At 38.5% G+C, this 25078-nt stretch overlaps 1 protein-coding gene across 5 annotated transcripts in view; it reads right to left on the minus strand.

The window, feature by feature from the left end:
* Window positions 1-25078, minus strand: part of LOC145489620 (DNA-dependent protein kinase catalytic subunit-like) — a 294091-nt gene that overhangs the window by 7984 nt on the left and 261029 nt on the right. For all 5 annotated transcript variants that reach the window (XM_081468622.1, XM_081468620.1, XM_081468625.1 and 2 more), the window contains 25 exons: window positions 23686-23809; window positions 23333-23471; window positions 22525-22602; window positions 22036-22146; window positions 21572-21697; window positions 16551-16649; window positions 14971-15079; window positions 14313-14424; window positions 13980-14036; window positions 11390-11480; window positions 11062-11118; window positions 10504-10624; window positions 9212-9322; window positions 9014-9102; window positions 8814-8911; window positions 8190-8260; window positions 7837-7868; window positions 6142-6276; window positions 5221-5343; window positions 4565-4653; window positions 4086-4170; window positions 3347-3511; window positions 1063-1131; window positions 508-652; window positions 148-215 (listed from right to left, as the gene is read on the minus strand). In XM_081468622.1, the coding sequence (XP_081324748.1) occupies window positions 148-215; window positions 508-652; window positions 1063-1131; window positions 3347-3511; window positions 4086-4170; window positions 4565-4653; window positions 5221-5343; window positions 6142-6276; window positions 7837-7868; window positions 8190-8260; window positions 8814-8911; window positions 9014-9102; window positions 9212-9322; window positions 10504-10624; window positions 11062-11118; window positions 11390-11480; window positions 13980-14036; window positions 14313-14424; window positions 14971-15079; window positions 16551-16649; window positions 21572-21697; window positions 22036-22146; window positions 22525-22602; window positions 23333-23471; window positions 23686-23809 (2504 nt within the window). The remainder of the gene's footprint in view (window positions 1-147; window positions 216-507; window positions 653-1062; window positions 1132-3346; window positions 3512-4085; window positions 4171-4564; window positions 4654-5220; window positions 5344-6141; window positions 6277-7836; window positions 7869-8189; window positions 8261-8813; window positions 8912-9013; window positions 9103-9211; window positions 9323-10503; window positions 10625-11061; window positions 11119-11389; window positions 11481-13979; window positions 14037-14312; window positions 14425-14970; window positions 15080-16550; window positions 16650-21571; window positions 21698-22035; window positions 22147-22524; window positions 22603-23332; window positions 23472-23685; window positions 23810-25078) is intronic.

The raw sequence follows: 25078 nt of genomic DNA on the forward strand, positions 1-25078 counted from the left end.
AGAAAATCTCTTTATCTTGACTGAGTAACCTTATTAATGCGGTTACTCTATAAACAAGAAACCTAGATAAATAAATCTAGGAATTAACCACAATAATGCATTTCCACGTCGAAACAACAAGTGACTTATACTGAAACAGTTTCGTACCCTTTCATCAAATCCGGCGATCTTAACGTGATATTCTGGGAGTGGCTTTGTCCTTCCGGTGTACTGACCTGACAAAAAAGCATTAAAATTTACAAGGAATCCACTTAGCTTTAATTCATAATAAACAACAGCTGCTAAATAATCATAACATTAACGACATTATATAAACTATGGCTACACCATAACACACCAAATCAATTCACAGCTGTCTTCACTTCCATCTGGAAGACTTTGAGCCTTTTTAGTCCAATGTACTTAAAGATGTTTAGGAGTTTTTCGACTGCTTTATTCCATTCCTTGGGTGAAACATTCCATGTTTTATTTCTAAAGATCAAGATTAATACGACATGCGTCATTTACCTGGAATCTCTAATGTGTGCGTGTATTCACTTGACTGAAAACGAAATAACCAAGGAGAGTACTCTTTCAGATTTCCCGGAGGAGAGACGCGGGCCCTGTACGCTGCCATCTTCCCCTGAATTTCTTTACACCAATTTAAAAAGTGCTTGATAGGCGAAAAACAAAACATCGTTACTTCATTATACAGTTATAAAGATCAAAGAGACTGTTCTTACGTTCAAAATTGTCAACAAGTGTGGTCTCAATAAAGTTAATTCAAATCGTTTCAATTTTGAAGAACAACCTTTGTTCAGACTTAAAGGAACCATGCAAAAAGAGACCCTCGATCACACAACACACAAAATTGCAAGCAATGAAAGGTTTACAGATTAACAACTCTCTGCCTGCTTCGCCTATTTTCCATCCGTCCAGCATCCGTTTCGAGAGTATTTGCTCCAGACGATTAAGTTAACACTGATTTCAGTATATCTTCCAGAGCGAAGAATCATAGGAGGAACACATCATCACAAAAAGATTACAGAGTAAGCCGCAAACTGAATATTGATGTACACTTACAGTGAGCTTAACATCTTTAAGTTTTTCGCCTTCCTTTCCAAACAACTTCTGAACTTCACTTGCAAAATCCTGTAAATCGCAGTCAGCAGGAATGATCAATACAGATATTCTCTAATTTATGGAAGTGTAAGTCCTCATTAAGTAGCTCGGTCAATGAAAGAAAAAGGTTGTAAAGAAGAGTACATGAGACGAAGCCTTTGTCATGTATCATTTGACAGAGTCGTGATGCATTGCTCACGTTTACGCAAGGAGACAGTTGCAGTGTGGAAAACATAGTTTTGCCGATTTCAAGCTGAGTTCTGAGTACTTGGAAGCCAAGTGAACCCACTCAGTCACAGGGAGGAATTTGAAAACGCTGGCTTTGCGTTTTAGAGTGGACATTTTGAAAATTGAGCTTTTCGAAATTGATGACGTCACGATAGCCATTTGGATTCTTCGCCCGAGTTTTCCTAAAACACAAATCCAAAATGAACGATGACTGTTGTGCTTCAAATTTCTCAAACTGAACTGAGCGCTTCGCAGACAAAAACAAGCTTACATTCACTTCGTCATCGAGCATGGAGCTTCACTTCATTTCACAATTCTGTCGAGCTTACTGAATGCAGTTTGCAATCGATTCCACCAACCACCAATAAACTTTTCCATACGACAAAAAGTTTTTTTTTCGTGTTTTGGGGCTTGGATTCTTCTTCGAGCTTGTTTATATTTTATTCATCTAGCTGAGAAGACTGAGAATTTGCTTCTTCGGCAACTGTTTTATCCTTACGAAAGTTAAAAAGTAATAGCTCTGCAGCTGCAGAAGTAACAGCTCTACATACATACATAAAGTTTTAACGAATTATGTTGAGAGACTATTCAGATCTTGAGTACATATGGAGTTTAATACAGCTCTGTTTCGTGGGCTAACATAAAGTTAGTCCACTCATCAGTTAGTTTCCATATACGCACTAGTTTCCATGTACTCAAGATCTGAGTAATCTCTCAACATAATTCGTTATAACAGCTCCTTCATTGTAGAGCACTATATTGGCTCCAGCGGTGATCAGCACCTGAACTACATAAAGTTTTATGTATGTATGCAGCGCAGCCACAAAAGTGAAACGGAGTTTAAACAAGACAACGGCGCAAACATGTTTATAACATAACTAAAGCAAAGCGCGCGCTCTGATTCGTTAATTTAGCGTCTACTATTTGCCCATTGGTGTACGCTGCTGACGTGTGTGCTAATGTTTACAAAGCAAATCTTTTGACAGACATTGTTTCCAAAGTAATGGCCGACGTTCTTCTGCCAGAAATGCGAAACTGTCTTCACAGTTGTCTGAAGATGAAACTTTATCGAGTTACTGGTGTACAGTCGGTTGTCATGAATGAATTTTCGCGCGCTTGTTTTCTCTTGTCATGTAAGACTACACGAACATTTTTTTGTGATGTGGCTCAATAAAAGGACTTCTGTTGTTCCAATGTCTCAATGTTATGTTATAAAACAAATGGTAAACGCCATAGCGTGCACTATTGAGTTATGGATGCACTTGGGAGGTTTGCTAAGCACTCAAGAAGCTAGAGTCGCACGAGGCGATAGCCGAGTGCGACTCTTACGCTTCTTTCGTGCTTAGCAACCTCCCGCGTGCATCCATAACTCAATAGTGCACGCTGTGGCGTTTACCATTTGTTAATTATGCCCGCTGAATTATCCATTTTAGTCCGCAAAATACACCCCAATATGCCCAATAAAATTATAGTAAATTAAAGTTTCGTATTCAGACTTTCACACGAGATGGTTGAACTGTAGCCTGTTTCTTACGCAACAATTTACGTAAAAGTGAGCTCGAAATAAGTACAGTATCACGGTGAATCTAGGTTATCTTCTAAGTAGTGATTGCTGTGCTGACTGAAAGTAACCAGAACATGTAAGAGTAAGGGCCAGTGAAGGCATTAAAATCTGAGGAATAGTAAATTAAATGTCATGCGAGTTGGTGTAGAAGCAATGCAGATTGTTTTGAAGCAGAGCTCTTGTGGATTAAGGCGCAATATATGAGATACTGAAAGACTTGCGGAACAAATGAGCCCAAAAAGTGACAGTTTGTTCAAAGTTGAGGCAGTGCAACTTGAAGATTCAAAATAAGCTATGGGCAAAAACAGTTTTACTCCCGCAAATATCAACTCTATTGTTACATTGATGAATCGAGAGTACATTTTTCCGTAAAAAAGAAATGAGGCTGGAGGGGATAATAATTTACCTCGTATTACGTTTTACATATACAGTATACTGTCACTTTCTCTTTACCTTAGCAAATCTTTTTCTAAACGGTCCAAACTCATTCCCTTGAGTTTGAGAGCTACTATCCATTAGGCGCCGAAACATGTCGCCGAAGCATTCTTTGATGGCTTGTAAATTGCTTCTCTTGTCCTTGTCCTCTAACAACTGTCTCATGGGCCCATCACACCAGTCCTGTTAAAACACAAACAGAACATAACTAGCTATACATGCGTTTTGAAAGCAAAAGACGGAAGACAACTCTGAGCACAACTGGTAGAAAACGTCATTTTCCACGCACTCTGCCCATCTCCACCCCTGAGCAAGATTAGGAAAACGCTTTTAATTTGTGATAATACATTGTTCGTGGCTAGACTTACGCAGCTCGTTTCGTCCCGGCCAAGGGACTCATCAGAGACCTTTCTGCTTTTAATTTAGCACAAATTTTACATTTTACTATTTTCCAACATTGAACGGGGGAAGGCTGGTGCCGACACCTATTCTGTAGTCGTTACGGACATGATTTCAAGTTTTTACGTATTTTCCATCACCATTTGTCCAGGGTTACCGGGTTCACCCATGGTGTACATGTCAATTACACCGAAAAATGGCCCGCTAATAACGTCATTCCTTTTATAAATGAATATCAATTTTTAAGAAATCCCAAACTTTAATAGCAAACTTAGGAAAAAAACAAAGAAGACAAAATGAACATACAGCACAGTCATGATATGAAAAATTAGCAAAAAGTTGTGTGTATAAAACAAACCTTAAACACCATTTCTGGGTTGCTGAGTTGCTCTAACGCGGCAATAAAGTTATTCAATAATGGATTATCCAGTGCCACCTGAAGCCTGCAATTTTATCCCAACAGATAAGACAAAGCTAGGTAACATATTTGAGCTAATCACTCAAATGTTTGGCCAATAAATCACAGACCCTTTTTCTTGTAAACTGTCCAGTAGCTACACAACGAACTTAATAGAAAGTTTACACCGTGATGTTTACAAGTTTTTGTTACTTTGCTGCTTTACCTCGCGCTTCGGTCATGCGCTTCGAGGAATACATGCTATCCCTGTTTTTTAGTTTTCGTCTCTTTAAGTTGAATTTTACTCCTCATGTCTTTGCAAACAGCTGAAAATCACGCTGGGTTCCATCTGATATACAAGAGTTGATTTAGTATTTCAATTCAGCGTGCGTATGATGAGAATGCCCGAATACCAATCCAAAATAAATATTACACGTTACCCCTTGACAGTCTCTTGATTGGCTTTTCCATCATCACTGTCTTCAAACACAAACTCTTCACTACTTATCTTGAATGGATACCACAAAGCCTAAAATAAAGAGGACACGCTCAGTGTCGTAATACAACCATATCAAAAATAATCATCGCGCAACACTCAATTAAGATCTCAGGACGATAGCAAGCTAACTTAGCATTTTAAACTTAGTAACCGAGCAAGCCGTACAAATTCAACCTGTTGTCAACCTGACTAGTTTTCATCACATGTCCTTTCACAACATTCAAATAACAGCAGACATTCAGAAATATTTTCTGTAGACCTTCATCACGGATGACTTGTCTTGATAAAATAAAAGCCTTTTCTCAATTTTGTTGTTCGTAATCACAGTCTACTTTAATAGCATCGTCCTCAATCGTGTTTCTTTCGGCCTTATTACTACTCCTTTGGTGCGTTTTGTTACCCTGAAACCTCTCTAGTTTCCTCAAGTTGAAAGCGGTGCATACTTGAAATCAGAGAAACGACTCAAAACGTTTGGTCTCGTGACTGCCTTTACTGCGAAATTACATCAACCGAAGGTATTTATCGTACTCTCGCAAAGAACATCCTTTACTATACCATTTGCCAGACGAAAACGTCAGCGGCAAGCACGTTACTTACCTGAGGATAGGATCGCGTTAATTCCTGTAAAATACCATGCACTGCTTTCCCTTCCCGCTTGTCCAAAATGGCTACCATCTGATTGATCCAGCCAATGAACATCCAGGATGGAACATCTGCCGCCTTTAAAAAGGTACAAAACACTCAGATGATAAAACGTCAGGGTTATTTTTACGTGAAGTGTTCCTATGTCGAAAATCTTTTCTTCCTCCCCCACCTATCAGACTAAACTGCACCTCTTCGGGACGCTTCAGCGGTATATCAGGCTCGTTTGGTCTAGCCAAATCTCTTGCTTGGGCTATTTGGGCTCAAATGCGTGTCGCCACAATACAAACCATGACTAACCAAACTCGACTGGTACACCGCCGAAGTGTACTGAAATGTTCCACTAGCATTAAATATTGGACACCTTTAGATAAACGTCGAACGCGAACTGAAAGGTAGAAATCGAGGAGTACCGTTTGCCGTTTGCGAAGTCGTTTGAGGGGGCCATTTTTACGTACTTAGACTGACTTTAACTGTTTTGAAGGCCTTCCCCACCAACTCCCCTCATTCACTTAAAAAAAAGAAATACGTTGACGTATTCAATATTAAAATGTACGTTAGAAAAAAGATAACCGTTTTCTTCTGTACATCAGTTTAAGGCATAAATCAGATAACAAAACGTTCAGGCAAATAGAGGAGGACTGAAGCCAAATCCTACCTCTTGCCATCGCAACATGAAGAAGTTCCTTCAAACGTGTTATTGGCAGTGAACGTGCATCCAAAGGTTTCAAACTCACTCAAGTGATATCAAGAATTGTCGATAAAACGACTCTTAATTTGTTTAAAAAGGGAAACATTTATACCCAGTTTTTTTCATAGATATTCATTAACGCTCTGTTTGTAAACGTTTGCAGGCTATAAAATAGATGAACTTACTTTCTTGATAAAGGCTTCAAGAGTGTCAGGATACAGCTCAACTATTTGAAGAAGTCTGGGAAACTTTTGACGAGCCTCATCAGAACTGTAACACATGGCTTTTAACATGTACCGCACAACAATACCAGGAAATAACTATAAAGACAAAGGAAAAGCTATTACAAATAAGGACAATTTATTATATCGCCGGCGTAAGGCTTGACATGCGTGAAGTAAGTTGTTTGAACTCTCAGTGTAATCAACCATTGATCCACATTCACTATATAAAAAGTTTTTTGAAACATTTCTTTATTATGCGCATGATCTCACTCAATTCGATACATAACTAAACAAAAGTATAAAAAAGACATACATACTAAATAAAAAACCGGAATGAACTATGCAAAGAACAAATGAGAAACATTGCTAATAACAAACAAATCACTTGGTGAGGAAATCGTTTCACCTTTAAGACTTCAGTACGACCTCAGTGCGCAAGCGACTGCGGAAGCTTTTACATTAGTCAGCCGATTCACAAAAAGGTTGAGAGAAAGCCGGGCAAAGCCCCCCATACCGATAAGTTGAAAAATAGCCATGCAATTTTCCAAGGTTAAAAAATTGAAGAAACGCCATAACAGATTTGGTCCTTGGACCTCCGGGCAAATTTAGTCGTGTAAAAACCGTTCCTAAAGCAACGGTTTTCAAGATTTTCTCCTAAACTTATTTTCGGTCAATAAGGCATTTCAAACACCTGAGCCGATGTCATATTACCTTTCCGAACATCACAGTGAAAAGATTACATTACGCATCATACTTTTATGACGTCGTCGCAGGGTGTTAGCAATTGCTAGGAAAGTCGTAGTGTGTTAAACTGTAAAGATCAGAAGCTTCAATCACAGTTTATGTCTTTCACATATAAGGGGACCAATCAGATTTCTCCTTTTCATCGCGCACCAGTTCACCCATATAATAAGTAATAACACTTCATTAACTACCACTGCCATATTGCCAGAAAGTCTGCCATGTTTGTGCAGAAAAGACGTACAACATGGCCAGAGCAATCAGTGTTTAAATTGAATTGACGAAAAGTTATCTTTTACCTTATTGGTACTTAATTTCGAGAATTTGGCGAGACAGTATTTCGCGGGGTTTTATTTTCGCGATTTCAATAGGCAAATACGGAAAAAAGGGCATTAAATTTCGCGATTCAAGTGTTCTCAATTTCATTTTATTTTTCAGAAGTCTAAACTTTTTAAAATTTCTAGATAAACCGGAACAAGCAAAACGCATTTTTAAAAATTAACTTTTGAGGTAAACTGGAACAAGCAAAAGGCATAACGTTATTTCACAACAGAAGATAACAAAAGGAACTTACCAGTAAAAACCAGTTAATACTGAGTTGGTGCATTTGTCGATACATATCCTGTATATGTTGTTGTTATTATATGTTAACCACTTTTTTCTGCCATTTGAATTTTCTGTATGGTGTTATATTTCGCGAGGATTTTTATTCGCGAGTCTTCAATTTCGCGATTTATTTACAATCGCGAAAATCGTCAAAGGTATGATTTAACGTGCTAGAACAGTTGCTACCAAAGTTGTTCTATTTTACCAAAAAAAAATTGCATTTGGCGGTTTTAAACGCCATATGAAACAAGCTGTTACAAACTAGAATATTATATATACAAATGAAACGAAAAAAGAAACATTACAAACCTTTGTGTCGACCTCTATAGGTGGACCAGCATCTACAAGGTGACAAAAGAAACGCCAGTGTCAAAACATACAAATATCCTCTTGCAGAGTTCTGTCAAGCAAAATGAAGTTACTCAAAAAGAAACAAACCGTTAGATGTAAAGCCACTTTTAATGGTCATTGAGATTACACATACGTCAATAACACAACTTTAATACAGCATTTTATTCACAAACACCCCAACTGAAAATTGCTTTGATGTAACTAGCAATTATGCGTTGAATTGACAATGTAGCTTTTTAGAGCTGAGGGTCGCAACCTCTACAAATAACTGTTTCCAAGTGCATGTGAATTTATGACCCGTGACAACTGACCTTCTTCTTTCTTCTTAAGACAATTATCACAGAAATTGACCATTGCCATGGTAGCTTGAACAATGCCACTGCTATTATGAGAGAAAGGAAGAAACCAGAAAGACAGTCTCAGATAGAACAGAGTGTAATGTACATCATTAACAACTAGTTCTCATGCAGAGCCCCAACACTGTTCTCTACTTGTTCGTACTGACTATGGTAGTCAGCTTGGGCGTTGCCTCTTAACAAGTATTAACGGACAGATACCTTGATTAAGTCATAATCTTAGCAGTGTGTGATTGACACTCGTGCACGTAAATTCCAGGCACAAAAGTAACTTATAATAATAATTAGTCAGGACAGCTGTCAATTTTACAGTGGTGTTTTTGTTTAATGTAAATTAGACAACACGTTCAAGCAGCAAATGTGATACTTTTACTTTTCACATTCACGTCTGTAACTTATAAAATTAATACTTTTTTTCTCGTAACGAATTTGAATTTGAATATAACACCACATGGAGCATACAATCTAGCTGAATAGAATCTTACAGGAAAAACCGCAACCCACAGATGTCCAGAAAAATACAAGCGCTAAATTCTACCTACCTTTTTCTAGTAAATAATTTTTAGTCACTAGACATACCTCGCCGCGGGCCTTTTGCATTTCTCTTCAGTACTTTTAGCGGCTTTAATAGCAGACTGCAGCGATACAAACGAGCGTGTCATCAGCTGACTTACAATCTGTATATAGAATTCAATACCCCACCATTAGCTTGCAAGTCTAGGAAATCTAGCCATAGAAAGGACAACCTTTGTGATTAAACAGGAGTGTACAAAGATTACCTTTTTAGAAGAATCAGAAGCGTTGACTCCACAAAGTTTAGCTAATTCAACTTTCTTCTTAGTATCCAAGGTAGTAAACACCACCCCTCCTGCACAGAGGGAAAGACACAATAATCACAACTGAGATTTCAACTTACAGATTTAGCAAATGAAAACGAAATAAAACGAATTAAACAAACGGCTATTTTCACTCTCTACCGTCTGTGGAGAGTGCTTTGGTCAAAATGTCAAATGTGTTGCTCCTAAGAGTGTGATGCTTGAGGCCTCTCAGTGGCTCACTTTCCAATATTTTGCTGGCACTAAATTTGTCTGGCAAATATTAAAAACAATGTGAGTTAATTCCTTAGCAAACAAGTACCGTAAATTCTCGAATTAACGCCCCCCCCCCCGAATAAGCACTCCTCCTATCGGCCGAAATTTAAAATAAGCGCCCCCCCTCCCCTACTAGTGAGACAACAAAGGATGTATAGTTTTCGTCATGTAGTATTAGATTTGTACATTGTTTCAGTTTGTGAACACGTTAAGTGAACACGTTGAACACGTTAAGTACTAACGGTGCCGCGATTTAAACTTTAGGATCAGCTTTTTATCTCAACAAACAGCTTATGTTGGTGGTTACGCGCAGATGATGTATTAAAAAATGACCATGTCGGGCCACGATTTGCAAAAAATTCAATAAGCGCTCCCCCCTCCCTCGAATAAGAGCCCCCCTTCTTCTCCTAAATTTGAAATAAGCGCCCCGGGTGCTAATTCGAGGATTTACGGTAAGTAAGTAAAGTCCTTATTTAACGAGGGTAACACAAAGTACAATCATGGACAAAAGTCTTGGGACAAATTTGCACTTTTGGCGCTTTTGCGTACACGCCAGACGCGAATACAACTTCACCTGCCGAACCTCGCCCCACACCCCCCATACAATGTTGACAACTAGTACGTGCAATTTCAACTGATTTTCAACATTGTGTTGGGTGGGAAGGGGGGACAGCAACCCGTTTATAAAGGATATAGCAGCGTTTTCTTCATACTTCAGTTCTAAAACACAGATAATCCGTTACATTACATAAGTGTCCCAAGGACTTTTGTCCACGATTGTAGTATGTGCATACTAATTAACTATAGTGGCCCTCATACAGGATAATAAATATACTAGAATTAAGATTTGCACGGTTAAAAGTCACTAAAAATCTCTAAAACTATGACATAAATCAACAACAACAACTTTTATTATTATGATTCGCATATTTACATGTAAATGTAAACACACGATAAGATAATTATAAAGTAAAATGATTAAGAGACTGCTGATCTTTAAAAATCATTTTCCAAAGAGAGTTTTTAAAAGTACTAAGTTACTCTGCTTTTCTCATCTGAAGAGGTAACACATTCCATTCCTGGGAAGCAGTCACAGAAAAGTTCTTTAACTTTCTGTTCTTCGTTTCACACGAGGTTACGCAAGACAACGTTTAGTTTAGGACCAATATGATTCTTACCTAACTGTTTTGCAACCAAAAGAGCTGTGTCCACAGTTTCGAGAGCTGTTAATGTTTTGGTTTTTCTGTGATGTACTTTGGCATATGTGTGTGACCAACTGATCTGCAAGTTGTCATCCTCCTAAAATAAAATGGCAGTGAGAAAGATAGACTGACTACTGATGAATGTAGACATCTCTACAAAGGAGCATGTGAAAAAGCTACAACATGAAAGTAAATTCCAACAACTTGAAACTACGTGGAACAGCCGAGGTCGAGTAAAATCGTTTTGGTTTTCGTCACGTCATCTATAAGCAACGTTGTATATTGTCCGTCTTTCCATGACCTCGCTGTGCCGTGGAGGCATTGTGGATCCTGGTAATACTGATATCAAACTATCATTATACAAATCGCAGACTACTCTCGGCATTGTTGCGTACACTTTTATGCAATTTTGGACACGCTTTTTCCACAGAACTGGATATGAGAGCTACTAAGTGTCACAAACATGTAAAACCATTTCCAACTTTTTTTTCTGGCGGCATTATTGCAAATGAAAGAGAAACATACTAACAGTACCTGGCGTATCATAATAAGGGCTTCTTTAAGATATTTGTTGGCCACTGGGTAGTTTGCCTGCAAAACAAGACGAGATATATTTTAAGCGTTTTTTGGAGGAGACTGAACGGTGTTTTCTTCTTTTCATCTCTTGGCACAAAAAGAAAAGAAAAGAAACCGTTGCCACGCGATGTAAAAGAGAATCATACAGAAATCAGAGATAACTTATTATGCAAGTGCAATACTTTTAGGGCGTACAGGTAAGGTGCCGACATGCATCGTGCAATGATGGCCAAAAAAAAAAAAAAATTCCGGTAAACTTCATCTATAAATTAAACCAACAAAATACCTGTTCTTTGGCGGCATTGGCCAAATGCAGTTTGAGTTGAACTTTATGCTGTAGATATCTGTCTTTAATATCCGCAAGATTAAATTCAGACCTGCAATAAAGTTGTGTAATTACCATATCATGCTAATTATCCATTGTATGATATTCACTTTCCTGTCTTCACCATCCATGGGTACACTGCGCTCTCATAAATTAATCAGCTCCCTGTTGGCTTGATTTCTGAGTTGATAGAACACTGCGCCGATATCGCAGATGAAATGGGTTCGAATCCCGTTTAAGCCACATTTTTTCCCGGGCTATTTTATCGCCATCGCCAAACTTGCGATCACAACAGCGACGACATTTCATGTTGTATATTTTTCATGTATTTTTGTCAAATAATTACATGATATTTTATATATTCACTTGCTTGCGATGCTAACCCAAGTGACGTTGTGGATCAAAGTGACACATGCCTTTGTCCATCAGTTAAGGTTACCGTATACCTTCAGGGGTGTCTCGCGTCCAAGCGATCTAGCGCGTCCGGTTTAAGCGGTAGATACCTAGACTCCTATATCAAATTCAAGCTTATAGAGCTGGCTATCAAACTATACCGAGAATTTTGAAATGAAATGAATTGCCGATTTTTTCAGGACCACTAAATGCGAGCGCCCTAATCCTTTTGGAAGCTACAAGACAAAGCGAATTTTGTTTTTCGCCAATTTATTTTTTCCCCGGTTTAAGGACAAAAAGCACTAAAAAAGCGTGTCTGCGTTTTGCCATATTCAATTGTAGTAAAAACTTACAGAACATTTTCGAAATAGGATTTAAAAAATGTGAAGTGATCGTACAAAAATCGCTCTCGTAGCAAAAATATTTCGAAATAAACAATTCGCAGACATGTTTTTGTCTGCTTCAAGTGAAAAAATTTATCCGAGAAAACAGCGCTAAGAAAAATATCGTACTGCGCAAACTAACTCCGCCCACAAACGCCTTCAACTGGGTTCTCAGATCACTGAGCCAATCAGCGCTTGGAAAATTTACTACCATTAACTCGCGGTGAAATTTACGCACGAATCTCCAAAACACCCTTGTGTTTCGCAATAAGCTCAAGGCGGAGAGATAATTTTTCTGTAGCTCGGTTTTTCTTGAAGCATATCTGGCAAAATGGGGAAGACGAAAAAGGATACAAACGCTAGAGTGGCTGGGCGAAGAAAACAAACAAAAGAAAGCGCGGCGGAGCAAATGTGCATGGATAATATTCCAATGGATCTCAAAGAGTCCGACGATTCATCGGTATCGGACTCAAACGAAGAGTCACTGTAAAAATCGCTGTTATCGCTGTCAAATTCCCAAACTTTTACAGAACCTTTCTCTTCTCTTGACTCGATCTTTTTGCCCGCTTGATACGATAGCCATAGCTTCATCCGCGAGGCCAATTTTCGCTTCTTCACTCCGGGATGTATTTTTCATTCGTTCTTCGCTGTTTTCGCTTTTTCGAACTGGTCCACGGAGTTTTCCGTGGTCCATGTTTACTTATAACTTAATAGAATTACACCTAATACTAAAAATGCTTGGATTAACAATGCTGATTAACTGAGTAGAGGTGAGTAACCAGCCAATTCGTGGTATCCATATAGGTGATATTCCCGCGAAAGTCCTCTCGGTTGATTGCATACCCGTTATAGGGCTGTCAATCAAGAGGGAACTTTTACTTCCGGCCAAAACGTAAAACCTCCATTTCTCCGCCAATATTTAGTTTTTTTCAATTTTTTTTTCAGAAATTAGAGATTACTCTTCGACCATTACTTTGACCCGAAAATCCAAATTTGAAGAAAATTGCCGATCTGAAGGTATACGATAACCTTAAGTTAGCTCAAAACAGTTTCCAGCACTTAGATTTTGATGGGTCGTTACAACCACTCTTTATCACTTGATGCTACAATCATGGTATCAAAAAACTGCCCAATCATTGATGAACACGTTGTCATCACTTTCGTGACACAATAACTTACCATAGCAACAGTATGACCTCCTAGAAACACACTTAATCAGAGCTTTAGGGGTTTAAAATTCAAAAACGGCACGGTGAAAATTTTTTATATTATCAACTCTTTTGATAAGCATGATAAGACGCAACTTTTGGCAAAGTTTAAAAAAATTTTGTAGGTGGGGTTCAGAGCCACCTTAAATTTTCGAAAATTGAAGGTGGCTTTGAAATCCCCCCCTCCCCTCTGCAAAGTAAGTGTTGGAAACTGTTTTGAGCCACATTAAAACACCCTTCTGAAAGCGGACTCTTCTTCTTCAGCTATGCTTAAACAAGCTCTGATAGCACAAGGACATCTCTTTCCACAGGATACTTTTCATTTCCGCCAATTACCCTGACCGAACCCAAGGTGGCTCCGTGGTTATTTCAGGCGCCCTCGTCTATGACAAACTTTGGACCATATAGCTTTTTCGGACTTTGCGCATGGTTAAAAAACGTTGGGAACATTTTCCCTTTGATTCGCTTGGGTCGGGGGAGAACGGGGACGACCATGCATAATAATACCACAAACACGCATTTATGCACTTGACTAAAAAGAAACTGGGAAAACATCTGAAAGATTACCTCTCCTCGGCTCCAACTGTCTCAAATTTCCGCAAGATTTTGTTCATGTATACATCTCTGATATGAAAGGAACGATAAAATGTCAGAAAAAGAAAAAAACAATTTATGCACGGAAAAATGCTAAAACCTAAAGAGCATTACAGGCAATTAAGTTACTTAGCTAGTGGGCACGACTTGTTACTATCCACCCAGCAGAATTTCTACAACATTTTTGAAATAACTATCGTAATTTTTTCAAAAGTCATTGTAAACGAACAATTTTCATTGCACCCATAAAATTACGGATGCCCTGGAGAAATAGTCAGTATATGCATGTTGCTAGCAATTGATCACCTGTTGGTAACAACGTCATCCCAAACACCGATTGAATGGAGCCTTGGATCAGGTAATCTTGAACACCACTTGTCCAATAATGACACTATCGGCAGCACACTTGAGAAGTTCTCTGTAAATTGTTAATCGTTACAGAAAGCATGAATATGTCATGCTGTATTGTAGTCTCCAGCTATATCATGTAATACACAAAGGAGCATTTAACTCTTTCAATGGCCAGTTAAAGGAAGTTCTTTCTGTTAAACAACTGCTCTTTGTTTATTTGTCTTTTTTTTTTTGGAGGTGCTAGTTATAATTATTCCTGTTATATTCCTGGATCTAATTTGTAGAACAATTTTCAACTAGGTCGTGTCCTCTATTTAAACTGTAATCAACAAGTAATCAACCCAATGTACATCGTACATTTGCTCCAGAGTGAGATACTTATCTCTGAGAAATGATGAGATATTTATTGCTTTTATTAAAAGGTTTAATTGTTTCTTTGTGTGTTTCTATCAATTACACTGTTTCTGAAGTTCAAAGACGCTTCAGATATCACCTTGTGTCAATAGCAGTCCTACAAATCAGATTGTAGATGATTTATGAATTGTTTCAATGCTCTGTAGCCAGGTTTTTTTCATACACGGAGAGACGGCTATAAAGTAGTATTACTACTGACCTTCCTTTGCAATAAATTCAAGGAACTCTTGCATTTCTGTCATTTTCTGTAATGACTGTAGTTTGGCAAAGCGACTAGCAGACATCATAGGGTCCAGTCCTGCCCAGTCCTGGAAACGTGTACACACTCCGTCGTACAGTATATCAACGTGATTAATGAAGATTTACAAATCATAATCATAGGTGATATATCTATTTCAAGGGGCTATATACTTCAGTACTTATGTGACGTTTGCCAGTGCTATAAGTATAGGAAATCGTAATTGAACGCGAGTGCATTTCGTGATTTATGGGCACGAGTGATGTTTTGAAAGTTCTCAAAATTGCACGAGCCGCACGCAAGTGCAAGTTGAGCACTTTCAGAACATCACCAGTGATCATAAATCACGAAATGTACGAACAGGTTCATACGATTTTTATTTAAAATCATCTCGACAAAATTACTCAAACGCACTACATAAAACGCTTCAAAATACTCGCATGCTTTATTTGAACCAATCAGAAAAGTAATGTTGTGACAAGCAAATCAAGTGCGAAGTTTAAAAAGAAGTGTGAAATTTAAAAAGAAGTGTAAAAAAACTCAGAAAATATCTTGAAAGCTAAATTTTCAGTTTTTAAAAGCGGCAAAAGTCCGCAAATCTGTTTTCAATTGTTCAACCTCAGTCGGCCTCTGTGACTGCACTGCCCCAAAACCAGGTGAAAGGTGTTCACGGCGAAAGCTCACACGATGTCGTTGCAGGAAAAGACTAAATTGGTAGACCAGGAGAACTGCTGGAGAGTCATGCTGATAATGTTTGAAAGCTGATATTGTTCGTTATCGCTTCATTTATCGTTGCCGTTAATAAGAGACTTCACTTGCGTGGCCGGTCACTCGGATTATCGAATGCCCCTCAACGCTTGCGTTTCTGTGTTTCTTTAATTTCTGCTTGCTTGTTTTCAGAGGTGTGTTCTAAATAATCCTGTTCGTCATGTTGTCGATGCTGTTTACATCGAGCCTCTGTTTCTTGTACCAGAGATCTGTTTTATGGTTTTCAAATATGGCAAGGTAAAAGGACCGTGCTCGTATTCTTCCAGTTTTTGGGTTTAGTTGTCTTTCAATCGCCCATTCAACCAGGTTTGTGCAGCTTTCAACGAATTTTTTTTCACATTTTCTTAAAGTTGCTCAATGATGTTTTTGGCTTAACAAAGCAAACTACTCTCAGCCATTTTTTTCACTTTCAAATTTGGCGCTTTCCCGGTGTTTCCATAGCTTCCTTTAGTGTTTTCTGTTTTTAGTGTCAGTTTACGTTTTCGCTCATTTCCCTAAGTCTTTCAATAAATTCATCGTCAGTTTTCTCGATACGTGACGCGGTGACGTTTACAAAACAATAGCAAAGCAGTCATTTTCAAGTAACCGTTTTCAAGTAATTCCTTCTAGAGAAGGGAAAATTAAGAAAAATGCCCTTTGTCTGGGCCAGTGAGAATTCGGTAATTTGCCTTCTGTGTTGTAAATCCACAAAATCGTGATGGTACGTTCCACTTTATAAAAGAGACAAAATAAAGCTGCATACTACATCAGAGAGCCTAGACAAAATTACTCACCGCGAGGAAGTTCTGTTCATAGTTACCAGCATAGTAAGATGCCATGTCATAGTCATCATGAAGAACGTACAATAGCGCTAAGCTATCACTGTGACGACTCTGAAATAAAAACAATACGTCATTCGTTAGTCGAGGGAAGTCATTGCATATTTAATCCCAGAGCGCGCGTTGGATATGAGATGGTAGATAGCCAAAGAGGCTATCTCATATCCAACAAGGGCGAGTTGAATAATCGTTTTATTAAAAACACCCCCAAATATAGAAAACTAAATAAAATAAAAACGCCACCCGGAAATTACGCGCACGCTTACCATATTTGTAAGGCATGGTGCAATTGCCCCTACACCATGATGGCTCTTAAGAGCTTCTGCCTGAGAGACCGGGGCACACTTGGAAATGAAGGTTGGCCGATTTCGCTTAAAATTGGTACACAAAGTCGTCATGTGGACTTATGTAATATGCCAAAGTTTCAGGTTCAACGACCATTTTTTAGCCGAGTTCTGGGTATCAGCCCCTCAGGGGTCCCCAGAGGCTGATTTTTAGTGTAATTTTGGCCACTTTTCATTCTCTCTTTTAGCAACGTACAATTAATTTCAGACAAAACCAAAACCATATTTGTAACGCCCTATCCTTAGGCTTCTATGGGTAAAAACATTAGCGCACGGGAAGTTCTTGTTAGCCTGTGGCTGTGATCACAACTTAGTCCTATTTGAAGCATATGAGGAGCAACCGGAAATGGCCTGTTTTTCAGACCGCATACTTTCCATGCCCATGTTTTATATCGTGAAGTCTTAGTATCCCTGCAAAGTTCAGCCTTTAGTTTAGTAATACCAAGAAAAAAAATACTAAGGTTGAGGCTTTTTTACTAAGAAAAAACTTACGAGAAGATGACTAACCAGGCCACTTCTGGTTTAAGTCTCAACAAAGCGTGTCTGTAAAAATCAGCCATTTGATTTCGATAAATACCTTTTTTCTTCTAAGTCGGGAATTACAGACTCTGAAGTTAATTCTAAACGAAAAGACTTACCGTTAATCAGAAATTTTCATGTGATTTTTTTTAGGACCGATCAGTTTTGGTCCGGCAACGGTTATAAATTCTGTGGGAGAAGTCTTGAAAATTACGGATAATGAAGTCGCTGGACTTCTTTTCTGAAGAAAAACAACTTATCAGTCACTCTAAATGCAATCACAACGTCTCTCATGACACCACTTGAAAATTGCTTTGAACCTCGAATAAGTTTCGCATATATTTCTAGCTATTGTAAAATTAAATGCAGTCTCACTATTCCAGTCTTTACGCAAGGTGTCTGGATAAATTCACTTACTATGAATGCTTACCTGGCTACAGGTTTAGAGGCACGCCCCTTTCTTATAAATCCATTAAAAGTGAAGCAACATTAAAAACCTTAGCCCCAGCGATAAATTGATCGTGACTGCATCGTTGCGAGTAATGAAAATTCAGGTTGATTCATACCGTACGTGACGAGGTCACAACACACCAACTTATCTGAAGTTTGCTGGCTATGATTGTCTTGGAATTCAGTTTTTTTCTCGTCGAGATTTGTCTCCTTGATACTGCAGAGAATGATCAGGTATAGAACTTACATGAGAACCTAAAGAACGAATGGATATGCCACAGAATATTTATTCATACCCACTCCACCGGTGCAAATGGCCTAGGTATTATAAATTGGGGAAGTCCAAGACGGTCCGTTTTCCCCGCCAAGTCGCTGAATGTCTGACTAAATTACCAGAAAATTACTCATTGGCACACTTTCCCTTTCTCTATCGGGATTTTCCTTTTGTTGCTTTCTCAGTCCGCACAGATCCAGACTAAATCGGTGTACTGCATATATCCAAAAATAGGACAGGGGAGGAGTGGATTTTCCTTCAAAGACTACTGCTTATAGCACCCTAGCTGTAGAATTTCCGGCCCTTAACTCTGATTTCCATAAAAAAAGAAGTGATAATCCCCAGGATGACCAGTACGCTTAGTGTAGGTGGGATATCTAAGGGGGCCGCTGTAATTGGCTAAGCTGTAGCGGCTCCCCTGGCCATTTTGTTTTGTTTTGCTGTCTGTTTTTTTTGTTTTTTTGTTTTTGTTTTGTTTTGTTTTGTTTTGTTTTGTTTTGCTTCCTCTTCTTTTTCTTTTTCTTTTTCTTGATATGTAATAGAAGGCCGAAGCCTAATAAATAAAATAAAAAAAAATAAAGTAACAAAGTCCTCATGCCTGCTGAAGCTTAAATTGGTTATTGCTCTTCTTCCTGGACAAGATGATAATCACCAGCTCCCATTTATACATCTGGGTTGAGAGAGACACTGTGAAAGAAAATTGCCTTTCCCAAGACGACATGACAACGCCCTAGTAACCAGGAGCGCTCCATCTGGAGTCCAGCCTGCAACCATTAGGCCGCGACCGTGCTATGCGCTAGGCAGTTGTCAGTTTTGTATAGAATCCGAACGCGTTACTACCTTACATGTTAACTTCAGTCTGTCGTAACTTGATAAAATGCAACCGTGAAATGAACATATGGCCAGCACATGGACATCTTGCCGGCTGGATTGTTTATTTACAAGAAAAGAAATTATCTGCGATCAGTTAATTAAATTTATCAAATCTATTCATTCTTTAAGTGAATTTGTTTCATTTGAGTGTGCTTGAAAGGCAGAGGAGCGAAAAAGTCTGGCTATTACAATTTAGTCTCCTGGAAAACTGAAAACATGATTATACAGTGTCCCGTTTGGAAAGAGGATGGCATATGTGGGGCACGAGATAACAAGCCGCCAGAGGCTGCTGTGACTCTCCCGTTAGCGACGTTAGATCGAGATGTTACCCACCTGCTGGCCAAATTAAAGTGGGCACTGGTGGTAATAAACTGGCCACTTCCCATAGAGTTGACAATTTCCCTGAATGGAAGTTAAAGTATGAATTAAAGAAGATTGCCCACGTCACTGCTGAAAATTCACTCGTTTGCGTGACCAAAGTGGGCCATGTCAGCACCCTTTCCATCAAAGAGAAAAAAGAAATTGAAGAAATCAAAGAAGGTTACCACTGACGTTTCAGATAGCATATTTCAGGCGTTCGGCATTGTAATACCGATTGCAACCATAAGTATCCAAGGTTAGACTGACTGCATGCATTTTCATCAGACAAAAATTTATTTTGCACATTCCAAGATTTTTTTACACGTTTTAATGTCTTTAATTCGTTCCACTGGTTCAAGGATCGTTGTTCCATCATCATCTGCATAGACATTTAAACAAAATATCTCTAACTTAAATTGTCTACTCGGTACCTGCTCACAATTCAATTTCTAACATTTTCAACGCCATATTCGATGTTGTTTCTCTTGAAAAGTCGAAAGGGCTTCGAGATGAATTAAGTAGTTTCACATGCCCAATATTAAATCACAGTGGAGACGCTTCGCGTGTCATGCTCAAAAAATGTAATCTCCTGGCGAAAATAGGAAGTAATTTGGCCCTCTATTGTATCACGAGGCTTACTTACTTGCAATCTCTATCGTAACGATAGTATTCTTATTTAGAGTCGATACCAAAGAGGAGATTGGACGGAAGCTTGAAGAAAAGCACCTCTGAGTGCGTCACAATTAAGTCGGAAACTTCGGTATCACAAGGTATTTGTGATCTTCTGACAGGGGAAAGGAGAAAAAAACTCACGGCTTAAAATTCTTATCATGGTGAATAGTCAGCTATGAAAGCACGTGACGTTAGAATGTCATAAATTTCAAAACATCCGTCAAATCGAACCCACCAGTCTGGATTTCATGACTATTTCATAAAATCAAAATATCGTTTTTGCCAGGTGTAACAAAATTAAAAGAGAAGAGAAAGGGTAATAAAGGAATTAAAAGGTGCAAAAAAACTATGTTTGTCCCAAGAAACCTTGAAAACGTCAATAAAAACCAGAGAATTAGATGAGAAAAGTCAAACCTAGGGTAATTATGTCTGATAAAGCAAGGTTGCCATGGAAACAAGGCAGAGTCCCATAAATAAGGATTTTTTCTCAGCTTTTCCCACCTAACTTATACACTCAGTAAACAACTTGTTTCATTGTATTTTGATTACTTTTCTTGTTATCAACGTATAAAGTTTCCCCTCACCTTCCAGTCCCCTGGGTACAGGGTACAAATGCTACATAAAATTTAGTTTCAAATCCGTCAGTAGGAAAATTTCTAGTTTATGGTTTGAAAATATATATTTCCTTTAAATAATTTACTTTGGGATCATTGATTGTTTCTTAATTGTGCAGCTGGTGTCTAAAAATCTCTCCTAAGAAGTAATTAAGAGTTTGACAGGAAGTGCGTAGTAGGTAACTTCTCTAAAAATGTTTCGTAGCAAAAAAGCCTCAACCTTAGTATTTTTTTCTTGGCATTACTAAACTAAGGGCTGGACTTTGCAGGGATACTAAGACTTCACGATATAAAACATGGGCATGGAAAATATACGGTCTGAAAAACAGGCCATTTCCGGTTGCTCCTCATATGCTTCAAATAGGACTAAGTTGTGATCACAGCCACAGGCTAACAAGAACTTCCCATGAGCTAATGTTTTTACCCATAGAAGCCTAAGGATAGGGCGTTACAAATATGGTTTTGGTTTTGTCTGAAATTAATTGTACGTTGCTAAAAGAGAGAATGAAAAGTGGCCAAAATTACACTAAAAATCAGCCTCTGGGGACCCCTGAGGGGCTGATACCCAGAACTCGGCTAAAAAATGGTCGTTGAACCTGAAACTTTGGCATATTACATAAGTCCACATAACGACTTTGTGCACCAATTTTAAGCAAAATCGGCCAACCTTCATTTCCAAGTGTGCCCCGGTCTCTCAGGCAGAAGCTCTTAAACTACATTGTCCAGGGATCCAGTTTTTCATAATTTTAACTAGCTAAAGGTAAAGGTTCCCTGTTTCATCAGATGTATAAAAGATCTTATCCATTATTTCCAAGAAGGCCAATGCCAGAAAATGTTCTCCTGTTAAAAGTACTTGAGAGTGATTCTAACCTGCAACAAAGCTGCTCTCTCATTATGTTGCATTGCTCTGGTCACAAACGTGCTCAATGATATGTCACCAGATCTCTGACACTGCAGCTTCAGTTTGCTTGTTATCAAATAAGGAAGGTAGTGCTCCTATATAAAGGAAGGCAAATGCATTAGCATGATTCGAACAACAAGTAGAATGTTGCATGGTCTACCAAGCATGACACTGTCTTTACGGATTAGCTCGGAGGGATGTTAGCTCAAGGTAGATCTCTCCCGACCCCTTACGCCCATACACACCCTATCACTGCATGTACCTTTGCCAGCTACGTTTGTTGGCTTTCAATTGTCTGAACAAGCTGGGTGCTTGACTGAGTGGGGAATCACAAGGCTACTGCATTGTTCTGCTGCAAACGTCAATTGCTCACAAGAGCCAAAAAAAAAAAAAAAAAGAGAGCGCATGACACTTTTTTCTCTGTAAACCTGACCTGGAAAAAGGTGTCGGTCCACACTTTGTCAAGATCGGGAGGATTTGTATCGTCTATGTTTTCAACTGTGCACTGTTCCAAGTCCTCCCATCTAGCCAGGTTAGCAAGACACTGAAACGAAAGAGATATTACATTATAAAGATTGCATAAATTGCATAAGACGAGAAGTTCAATACAGCCTAGATTTAAGTAACAAGCCATTTCCACATCCTGCATCAGTAAAACACCGTAATAAGACCTGGTAATAAGACATGGTTTAAATTTATCCTTACGTAACATAATTCTTCTCGACATTCACGACAACAACACTGTGGAATCTGCATTAAAGGCCAGCCGTCATCCTGCATTGCAACTATACCAACATCTCAAACATCGCAATGGTTTAAAATACCATTATCCTTTTTTTGACACAGTCGTGGATATGTAGTATAAAATTAAACATTTCAAAGACAAAGCATTTAAGCCTAAGAGAACACATCCATTACATACCTGTAACCTAGCATCATCCCACAAATCTTCTTCTTCTTGCAGTGGCTGCCCATTTTCCCAAGCGTCTTTTCCAATGGCCTGTCCAGGAATTGAAAACAAAGGAAAGTTATTGAGGAGCTTGTCTGGACAAAAGAGTATGATCCTTATTCAAACTATAACAAGTTGTTAAATTCCATCCAATTATAAGACCCCTCTAGAAAGAATCTCCCAATCCTTAGACGCAAAATCTCCTCCACTCCACCATGTATGTAAGTGCTGTTCATATTTACTGACTATTAGCCCCTTAGGGTGGCTAAAGAGGGAGTTAAAGAGCCCAACTTTTAAATTTTTCTATCTCAAATTACTGTTTGGTCTTTAATCATCTTACATGACACTTGAACGATGGGTAATAAATAGCCAAAATGAACCACAGAGTACTCAAGGGAGGACTGAATATAGTGACATACGACCCTACCTCAAAATTTCAGGAATTAGAAATTGGCTCTGATTAAACACGCAAAATAAAATAACAATCTGCAAGACAGATTTTAAGCTATTCTTTGAAATGGGCAAAATTTCACTTTTTCCTAGTCTGCAAAAAGAAAAATTATCTGATGGTTCAAGACTTTTTCTTGCTGTTTTAGTTTCTTTCCCTTATGCATTTTGTTTCAGTACGTTCAGTTATTTGACGATTGTAGATAACGTGACCCTGAAATTTACAAATACCAGTCCAACTATTTCTGTCTTCAGAACAACAATAAGCCCTTAGTTTACTAACTAAAAAAAATTACGAAATGTAGTTTCACGCCTTAACTTTGTTTGATCTCACCTCATTGTAGAGTTTAAGGGCCAAAGAATAGTCCCCTCGCGCTTCTGCTTCCAATGCCTTCTGGGTAATGGGTTGGGTGCCAATGTGCCCAGTGAAGATACCTCTCAATACGTCATAGTCACCTAAAGACCTGTACAACCTGGAGGGCAGTAAGTTAAGCATCTTACTGTTAGCAACAAAGAAACTTGAGGGTGCTGGTTGTCATAGATTATAGGCCGATGCAAAGACAGAAGAGGGTTTAATTTATAAACCTGAGTGCGAGTGTTTAATAAAAACGTTCGAAGTACACGTGAGTGATTGAAATGGCTCTATTAAACAACATACAGTGTACACACATTAACCTAGATACTAACTTTGCGAGTTCTATCCATGATGTGGTTACTTCCGAGGTTGGGGAAGCGGAAGACCTAGCTCGTTTACGGCTACTCTGACCATCATCCTCCATCTGTAGTAACTGTTTCTCAAGCACCATGATACCTACAATGGACACTGTTGTCAGGGTTCCGCATCTTAACTAACACATACGCAAAGCCTGGACCTTGATATGTTCATTGTAAAGCATGTAAAAAAATGTTGGGAGTAGACATCAATGAAGTATAGAGAGACATTACTTTGGGCATGTTTTGTTTTTGTTACTCTACTTGGATAAGAAATATTACAGATGAATTACTCTCTCCTTCGCAATAAACAATATGCTAAATATTAAGAGTTTTTATTGACAATAACCTCGCCTGGATAACTCATTGACAACTTTGCTAGTTAAGTTAGTTACATTGCTTGGCGTCATTTTCAACTTAAGACACCTGGTCGTTTCAGACACCTTTTACCTATTTACTGTTCTCTTATTTTACCATAGACAACCTTATGGACAAGTCGCCTGAAGCAAAGCTAATGAGACAAATTTGAGCAAAATCCTTATTTTAGAAAAACGCGTACCCTACGCGTGCCATTCTTTTACCATCTTTTTAACAGCTTGCCTCTAACTAAGCCTTAATTTTTGTTTCGGTCTCTAAGTACGTGCATAGACATCACAAGATGGACTTTTCCCGAGGACGGCAAACCTCAGAATGTCACGCTTGCCATCTGGTTTGCAATTTAACGTCCGACACGGTCTAGAGGTAAGTGATTTCCAGCAGAGTTCCATTGCTACATGTACTTACATGCAATCATCGTAAACTCACGCTTAAAGTCAGAAGCATGTTTCCTGTTAACCTCAACAACCGGGCTTCACAAAAAAATGGCTGGCAACATATCAGTCGGGTGATACGAGTTGAATGAAAAATAAACAATGCACCGTTCCTAGCACATGTTTACGATGTTCCAAAGGACGATTTGGTATTGCGCATATAAAAACACTATTTATCTAATTCCTATCTCTAAATATTTTTTACGTATTTTAAAGACTTTTTTGGCTCTAAAAACTCTAAAAATCCTTGACCTTGCTAAATTCTTCCAAAAATCTCCAGACTTTTAAAAATCTTTTTAGCGTCTAAAAATCTCAAAAAAGATCCGGATTTTTGTAGGTAGGCCTAGTTTAGGCATTCTAAATGTTAAATCGAGAATATAAAATTTCTCTCAAAAATAATATGTTGTAATTGCATATCTTAAGTCTGCAAACTTATCGGTAGTATAAGTGACAGTCTACATGCGATACCTTAAAAGAAAGAAGTGTTAAATATTTTTAGTATAATTCCCAGAAGTGCATATGAGAAAGTATTCCAAGGCTTGGTTACTACAATTTTATAT

This window comes from Orbicella franksi, chromosome 6 (assembly GCF_964199315.1).
Source record: "Orbicella franksi chromosome 6, jaOrbFran1.1, whole genome shotgun sequence".
In the NCBI taxonomy this organism is placed as follows: Eukaryota; Metazoa; Cnidaria; class Anthozoa; order Scleractinia; family Merulinidae; genus Orbicella; species Orbicella franksi.